At 46.5% G+C, this 8,734-nt stretch overlaps 1 protein-coding gene across 2 annotated transcripts in view; it reads right to left on the bottom strand.

The window, feature by feature from the left end:
* Nucleotides 1–5,625: 5,625 nt before the first annotated feature.
* The window catches only part of LOC132463704 (uncharacterized), a 33,736-nt gene continuing 30,627 nt past the window's right edge, over nucleotides 5,626–8,734 (bottom strand). For both annotated transcript variants that reach the window (XM_060060019.1, XM_060060020.1), the window contains exon 6: nucleotides 5,626–8,668. In XM_060060019.1, coding sequence (XP_059916002.1) covers nucleotides 8,534–8,668 — 135 coding nt within the window. In that variant the 3' untranslated portion in view covers nucleotides 5,626–8,533. The remainder of the gene's footprint in view (nucleotides 8,669–8,734) is intronic.

The following is an 8,734-nucleotide window of genomic DNA, read 5'->3' as shown; positions in this document are numbered from 1 at the left end:
TCCAGGATGAGTGCACTTAAATTTAGTCATGTTTTGTCGAGAACATTTATGTTTTATGAGCTTAGATTGTTAACATAGCTAACCTCGTGGTTTGCGCTCGCCGTTCTATCTTCGTTTAGTATAGCCCAAATGTTTCAGTTCTCCATTTTCTTGTGTTAGGCTGATTCAATCCATGAAGATAGAGTCCTGAATCTTTGTTCTCATTGAAATTGTACAGGTATGTAGCCTACTCCCAGTCCCAGTTTTTAATGCTTTTAGTGCTCTGTTTGCTTTCCACTGGATTGAGAGAGGCTGGTTCAATCCATGAAGATAGAGTCCTGAATCTTGTGCTCTCATTGAAATTGTACAGAATAAAGTGCCATTAAAGAACGTCAGCGTCCTGTCTTCAGTGCACCGGAACACAACGCAGTAGTCGGCTACATGCAGACCGCGCTGGCTACACTGGTGCCGTGACCCGGATCTCCTCACTTCAGGGTGATCGCCGGTGGTTGCTGTAACGAGTAGGAACTCTTCGGGACGTTGACAAGTACTTGTTCTACTGTCAATGCGCAAATTGTAATTCTTGATTGACAACCTTTGCAAAAATGACTGATGGTAAGGATGTGCAGACACCTCTTAGCCGTGGGGACGCTGCGCTGGAAAGCCTAGGTAGGGGCAGGCTTATGAGTAGGGTAGAGTGGACGCCGGTTAAAGGGGCTGGTGCACAAGGCAAACCTGTACTCTCTTCCACACACTTACACACTGATGCACATTCCCCCGCACCGCACATGCGTAGATTAGGGGATGCTTCAGACATTGGTAGTGGTGTTAGCCCAGTGGGCCGCCCTGTATTCTCATACCCTCACACGCATACAGATGAACATTCTCCACGTCAGCCAGTGTCTAGTCCAGAGGCGAGTTCCTCAGACCTAGGGAACCTCATTGCACAATTAGCATACGAGATAGGGGAGAACATTGCCAGCCAACTTAACAGATCTATCGGTAGCGCAGATAGTCAAAACACTCCTACACCTAGTCTGAATTTAGGACAAGGACAGTCTGACTTGAACATGACTAGAGTAACGTTAGTTAGGAGGACAGACGTCAAAGAGCCACCGTACTTCAGGGGAGATAGAACAGACAGACACACAGTGCACAAGTGGGAAGAAATGATGAGCGTCTACCTGAATAAGCGGGGTGTCCCCCCACAAGAGTGCTCCATGGAGATAATGTCAAGACTAATGGGAAAGGCTAGAGACATTGTTAAAGTTACCCTGCGCAGCATGCCATCGCTGCGGCCAGCTGAACACTCCAAGCTTGTCTTTGATATCCTGAAACAACATTTCAGTGAGGTAACCGACTCCTCAATGCCTCTAGCAGACCCCTCTCATGAGGTCACGATGACGCCGGTGAAACACTGTCCTGACACTTTCCTTGCAAGTGTCCTGAAGTGCAAAATATCAGAGAAGTGGACAGCAAATGAGATTCAGGAACACCTCATCGAACATCAGAGAGAGGCCAGAACAATGTCTCATTCCAAATCTTGCCGGCCAAAGAACATTGGTGCACATGCTCAGACTTCAGCAATACAGTCCCTGCTAGTAACACCACCGACCTTATCTGCTACCCCAAGGCAATGGGGCCCTCGTCCTCTTCTCAGGCCGAGGGTGTCTGCGTCCAGTCTCTCATTGGCTTGTTGAACCGTGTGCTGGAGCAGAAGGCCCCGACGGCAGCGGTCGCGCCACCCAGCAGGGGGGCCAGTAGCCATTGTTCAGAGTAGATGTAGAGTCTGTCAGTCGGCTGAACACTCAACTACTGTGCACTGTAGACAGGCAAACCTCTGTATGGGCTGTTACAAGCACGGCCACTGGAAGAGGGGAGTGCCAACAGCGCCGGCCAAGAATGAACACCCCTCCACAGCCACAGCCACAGCTATCTCAAGCACGGCCTGAACATGAGCAAAGAAGAGCAAGTTTAAACTAGATGGCTCACATATGGAGAGGGGACGTGTGAGCATTAAAACATCGACCCTTGAAGAAAGTGAAGAATTAAAGGAGTTGTACGTCAATGTTTGTGAAACAATGTCAGATGATTGTACAGTAGTTCCGAATATTCACACGGTTGAGTCCTTCAGCGAGTTATTTCATGCACCAGTGACAGTTAATGGCCGCGCTCAGTTACAAGAGCTCCTTGACACAGGGTCAATGGCCTGCACGATAAGTGAAGAGGCAGAGCTGAGACTGCTATCAGATAGCGTCCTGACCCAACAGCAAGAACCCCCGCAGCGCATCATCCTTGTTGGCTGTGGAGGAGTGCAGGTGAGCACTAAGTGTTTGTATGACATGGAACTCAGTCTGTAAGGGGTGAAGAGCAGGGTCCCAGTCCTGGTTGTCGCTGGCCAGAAAGACGACACCATAGTAGGCACCAACATGCTGAAATATGTGCTTCATCAGCTCAAAAAATTAGAAAGATTATTGGAAACTTATCTCAAGCAACACACAAGTGTCTTCAGACGGCCAACAGTTTTTGGAGATGATGGCAAGCCTGACGAGATGGAGGGGTGAAGGTTGGCCGGAAAAAGTAGGGACGGTGAAGTTACCTCAGGCGGTGCCTCTCCTCCCCAAACAAGAGTACCTACTGTGGGGTAGACTGCCAAGTAATGTGCCCAAGTCACCTGGGAGCACAGTTATTGTGGAGCCTACCACCTCCAGTGGGTAGGGGAGGGGAGAGAGGTCACGCCGCTGTGGGGAGATGGCTGGACCCCCATGAAAATCACAAACATCTCAGACAAACCACTCACCCTGAGAAAGAACAGCAAGCAGGCAGATGTCTCTCCATGTGTTGCGGCTGAGGACCTCACACTGTTCCAGGGTTCCTCTCAGAGCGACAGTTGTTCTGTTAAAGTGACCCATGTGAAACAGGACGACGGCACTGACCTGAAAGACAGACTGCAGAAGTCTGGTCTTGGAAACGTCGACATTGACCGATGTGAAGCGAGCCCCTCCACCAAGCTCCAACTTGTGACATTGCTTGAGAAGTATCAAGATGTATTTTCAAAGCACAATCTAGACTGTGGAGAAGCCGAGGGCTTTGTGCATAGAATCCGTCTCACTGACGACCGTCCTTTCCGTCTTCCGTATCGTAGAGTGCCGCCAGCCCACTATCAGAAAGCTGCGCCAAGTTCTCACTGAGATGGAAGAGCAAGGAATCATACAGAAATCAATGAGTGAATATGCTTCCCCACTCGTGATGGTTTGGAAGAAAAATGGGGATCTTCGTATATGCACAGACTTTCGATGGCTGAATGCGAGAACCATCAGGGATGCTCATCCTTTGCCCCATCAATCGGACTGCTTAGCTGCCCTTGGCGGTAACGCTGTTTTCAGCACCATGGACCTCACATCGGGTTTTTATAACCTGTCCATGCATGAGGAAGAAAAGAAATATACTGCCTTCACAACACCACTAGGCCTGCCTGAGTATAACAGAATGCCGCAGGGGCTTTGCAACAGTCCGGCGTCCTTCATGAGGATGATGCTGAGTATCTTTGGTGATCTAAACTTCAGCAGTCTCTTGTGCTACTTAGATGACCTCTTGATTTTTGCCCCCAATGAACCGCAGGCCCTCAGCAGGTTGGAAGTTGTTTTTCAGAGGTTGCAGGAGCACAACCTGAAGTTGAGTCTGAAAAAGTGCCATCTGTTGCGAAGGTCTGTGAAGTTCCTGGGACACAAACAAACTGATCATTTCCATGCAACGGACCTTCAAGCTGCTCTGGCAGCTCCAACAAGCGTACAGGAGTCTTTCCACGAAATGTACAGGATATGTACAGATAGTGTTACTGAACAGAGAAGGATCTTTTTGGTTTTTGCGGCACGGATAAGAGAAGGAGGAAGATTCTACGCATGCGCTCAGACATGGCGGTGTTGTGTGATAGTGTATCACAGCACCACCTAGCCGCCTGGCATGCATACCCAATCGAATTCCACACACTTTTGCGTCACCGTATGCACGCAGATTACCTCCCGAAAACGCTTGTCTAAACGCGGAATAAAAAGTGAAGACGCGACGCCACTTTTGCGTCTTCTGGTCAGACCGTCATCGTGTAATCGTAGCCTCAGTTGTTGGTGCCTCGATTTATGTGTAGGGACCCTAGTCATGCTACTGCCGAGGTTTGCTGCTATTTTTTAGCAATATTACTGGTTAAAAAATGCAGATTTGGAAGCGAAACTCAATGCCCCAATACATGGCCGCCAAACATTGCGCCGGGCAAACTCTAACACTCGATTTTCAATGAAAATGGTATCTGGAGGGCTTATTTAAAGGGTTTTCTTGCCAAAATGGGTTTTCATGTATCCCCGTAAGGTGATCTAGTCCCCAAACATGTTTGTGCCTGAATTCATTTCAACGGTTCAAACCGATAACTCTATGTTTAGAATCGAGATCTGTAACAAAGACATTCATTATGCGACTACAATTCACAAATATGTATATCTGCAAAACATTATAACACAATCAACAATGTTGGTTTGCAACTACAAAACGTAATTACAGATTCAACAATCCTCTTTCACATCCGGGCACACATCTACAACCTTGACATTATTATTTTGCACCTAAACCAACCAGTAGCAAGGTGATCAGCTTTGATTTTTTTTTTTTGATGGGTCACATTTCAAGACGAGCTGCAATCCACACTGCCAGAGGTGCATTTTGCTATTTAGGTTTAGGTTGTTTGATCGCATTCTTTGTTAGTTACGACAGCCTATTTATTCTCATATTTCAATGTTGGTAATTTGATACCGATATGCAGCTTATGCTTATGATGTACCATATTTACCCGAATATAAGACATTTATATATTTATATTTTGGCAACCCGGCCCGACACGGCGGGCCTGGAAGCCCAGAGGGCAGGTAGTACAAGCAGTCTACCACCCTTTTCCCCCAGAGGGCACCAAGGGCCGCATTGGCACGGTCCCACTCAACGCCAACAGGAGACACCTGTGTACCAAGCCAATCAGACCCAGGTGAGGGCTATATAAGAGAAGCGGAGACGTGGTCTAGGGGCAGGAGGTATGTGACCCATGTAGGAGCCGAGAACGGACTGAGATTCACTACCCGGACGGACCTTGGCCCCAGGACCCGGTCTAGAGAAGACCACAGGAGACCACGGAAGGACCTCCTCACCTGGATACCGGGACAGCGCGTGAGATACGACCACAGCGTCCCCAGTGGCTCACGGAGCCCAGACTCTCTTTAGTTATAGTTTGCATTGACGGGTGATTCCCCTTTTTCCCGTTCTTTGGATTTAATTAACATCAGAGACTCTTGTTCATTGATCGGAGGCGGGGCTGATAGAACCGGGTTACCACAATGTGTGTGTGTGTGTGTGTGTGTGTGTGTGTGTGTGTGTGTGTGTGTGTGTGTGTGTGTGTGTGTGTGTGTGTGTGTGTGTGTGTGTGTGTGTGTGTGTGTGTGTGTGTGTGTGATGGAAGAGGAAGTGGTGATGGAAGCAGCTTGAGAACAGCACTAAGATACCATTACCACAATGACATTTAGAAACAGAGCTTAGCATTAGTTGAAGTCCTTATATAAGTTGTAATGTTGGTGCTGTTTGATATAAACTGAATCAAGCCATTTAGAAATTTCATTGCTAAACATAAATATATCATCTGCCTACAGACTATTATCTTTTTCATCAATGTTTACATGCAAGATATGAACATAAGCCCCTATCAAACATGCAATAAAAAAAGGCAGAAACACAGACAGGCCTTTACATTGATAAAAAAACGAGGAAGTCTAGCTGTGACTGCAGTTATCACAAACAAAAGGCAGGGTGGTTTTAAATGTTTTTGTAGCTGCCCCGATTTCGATTTTATGTCGTGAAGTCTGAAGCACAATTTGGTTGGAAAAGGTGAAGGTGTTATGAAATCATGAGAGGAGACTTGAGAACAGTCGATCTCTGCTGTAATGTGATTGGTGCTGAACTACATAAGGACTCGAGTTACAGCAAAGAAGGGCAGTTAGCCCGAAGACAGGTTTGTGTGAGGAGGGATACCGAGCGCCATATGGAGGAGGGATACGCCCAATAGGATACTAACTCCATACAACCATTCTATTGTAGACCCAACTGGGGCACACATCTCCCGGTTATCCCCTCCCTCCAGGCACTGAGTGGACCTCCCCCAGTCTGCTTCCAGTATAGAGGTCTGTGTTCTGTGTGAACGCTCGACCCGCTGGCCTGGGATGTCTTAGCCTGAGAGTTAGCTCTCTCCAGGCCCCCTTAGCTCACTCCTCTCCTCTGACAACCAGGATACAGATACTGTAAAAGCTTTTTATTTAAGAGTTGACAAGATATTATAAGCCGAGCAGGTGTTGAATGCTGACATTTAGTGAACGTGGTGACCATCCATCGCACACACACTATACAAGGACTATTAACATAAATACATAGAAACCACATTAGGACTTTGGACCTCACATCGCCGTTGCCATCCTATTGGAGAGGCCGAGAGTGGCCTGTAAACAAATACAACTGAACAGGGGAGCTGCGGTTTAAAAAGCACGAACACAGCAACGCTTTATTTTATTTCAGTCAATGAGGAACCAGTCCGAGGAGGATTCTATAAATTAAACCCGACCAGCGGGGATGCCTGCGTACATTAAAGGAAGGCCACTTAGCTCTAGAATACGGAGTGCAGCGATGTGCAGTATTTACAACCAGTAATGAAATGTAGAGCACAATGATGGACAGAATTCAGCATCTTTAGGATGTGGACCATCTCAGCAGAATACAGTAGATCGCTATTATCCAGGACATTTTCTAAATCATAACAAACACAGTTTCTGAAGAGGTAAAAAGTAAAAATAAATAAAAATAAATGCATCCATAAAAAAATACATGTATATATATATACAAAATATTTTGAAAATAAACAATACATTTGTAAAAACAATTTCATCGTAAATTGTATTATAATTAAAATACATTTTGAAAAAAAAGTACTTAAACATGCTTCAACCAATGATTCCCCCCCCCCCCCCCCATACTTTTTTGCTAAGCCGCTAACGGTGAATGTGCCAGGAATGTAAAAAAACATAAGTCCATGTTGAAGTCCATAAGCGCACAAAATGCATGACCAGTGATGACAAAAGCACTTTTAAATGCATTACACCATTTTGATTCTTTAGATAAATAGATAATTCTGTCTAATTCTTTTAAAAATTATAATTTGTTAACCATTAACCGTTAACTGTTTGCTCAAAACAAGAAGTATCAAAAGGCATAGTTGAGAGTAACAATCCAAACAAAATACAGTACAAATAACATCAAAAGCAGAAGCTGGAATGCTCCAGCCAAAGGACACATGGCACATAAGGCGCGTTCCGACTGAGGGACTTCTTGGAAAGCGGCTCACTGTTTGGCTACGCCCACTCACTGAGTTCCCCTCGCCGTCCGTTCCCATAGCGATCGTTGTAGCGGCTGGAAATTACGATCACGACTGCCGCCGCGGCTCCTCCCCCGCAATAAACATCCCGCTTTGAACGGTGAACTCTTTACGCCTAGCAGCTATAAAAAGCTATAAAAACTACAAAATGACTGTATTAATGCAGGCTATGTGGAAAATGCGCTGACTTTGGCTCCGCCCTCTTCCGCTACGTAGCTAAGATGGCTGCCGTTGAGTACGAAAAGTGTACATCGCTTCACACTTCGCGATTTGACCGTTTTGAGTACACCATCCGGGTCCTTTCAGTACACTTATTTCGCCCGATCTGAATCGGAACGCCCTACGTACTCAAACTAAGGCTAGTAAGTACGGATAGTATGGATATTGGAACACAGCTCTAGCCTTTGTAGACGCATACTGCAGCCAATCAAATCGCTTCCTGCTACAAAGCTGATGTGTGGATATTAATACAAAAGATGACATAAACAACAGGTGACTAGAAACAATCCTATCATACCACATTTCTTTAAACATATATAATGGCCAGATTTTTACTGCTTCTTCCTGCTTGTTATTGCAAAATGGATCCAGGAAACGCGGGGATTGTATTTGCATAGCTGCGATCTAATTGGCCGACAGGTCCGCCGCTGCCTGAAAAGTTGAACATTTCTCAACTTTTTGACGCAGGCCACGGAGCCGAATGGACGGACGGACCCACAATGCATTTCGCGAGCACCCCATGCAAAGCCAATGAGATCCGTCGAACGGACGGAGGTAGGGTGAACGAGGCCTTACAGCGAGTCAAATCCAGCCCTTACGCGATTATTTAGCAAAAGTTTTGACCGTGGCGTCAGTGACGAGACGCTCAAAAAAGGCAGACGCATATCCCGCCTTAATCATACGTCGAACTCACGTCATATCCCGTCTCAACCGTATCCAATCAGCGTCAACTAGTTAGGTAATACCTGAGTCGCTAACTGAGCCGCTAAACTGTGAAGTTGGGCGCATCCTGTCCCCTAAGCCACACCCATAGCGGCTCACTGGAGGGAAGAGTCCCTCAGTCGGAACGGGCCTATATTAGCCAGGGATTGAACCAGCAGCCTTCTAAGCACGTCCGTGCTTCTCAACCTGGGCATAAATACCTTCGGGAGCGGCTGTTTGAGGGGGAATGGGTTCTAAAGGGATAGAAGGGGGTCCTAACATACTGTAGACGGTGGGAGACTGGTCACCGTTTGGACTCTGGAAAGAACATTTAATATGTAAGTTTGTTGCAATGTTCAATTATCTAAACAAGAAGTACCAATT

This window comes from Gadus macrocephalus, chromosome 8 (genome assembly GCF_031168955.1).
Source record: "Gadus macrocephalus chromosome 8, ASM3116895v1".
Classification (NCBI taxonomy): Eukaryota; Metazoa; Chordata; class Actinopteri; order Gadiformes; family Gadidae; genus Gadus; species Gadus macrocephalus.
The sequence above is the reverse complement of the archived record's forward strand: the minus strand, read 5'-3'. Positions and strand labels throughout refer to the sequence as shown.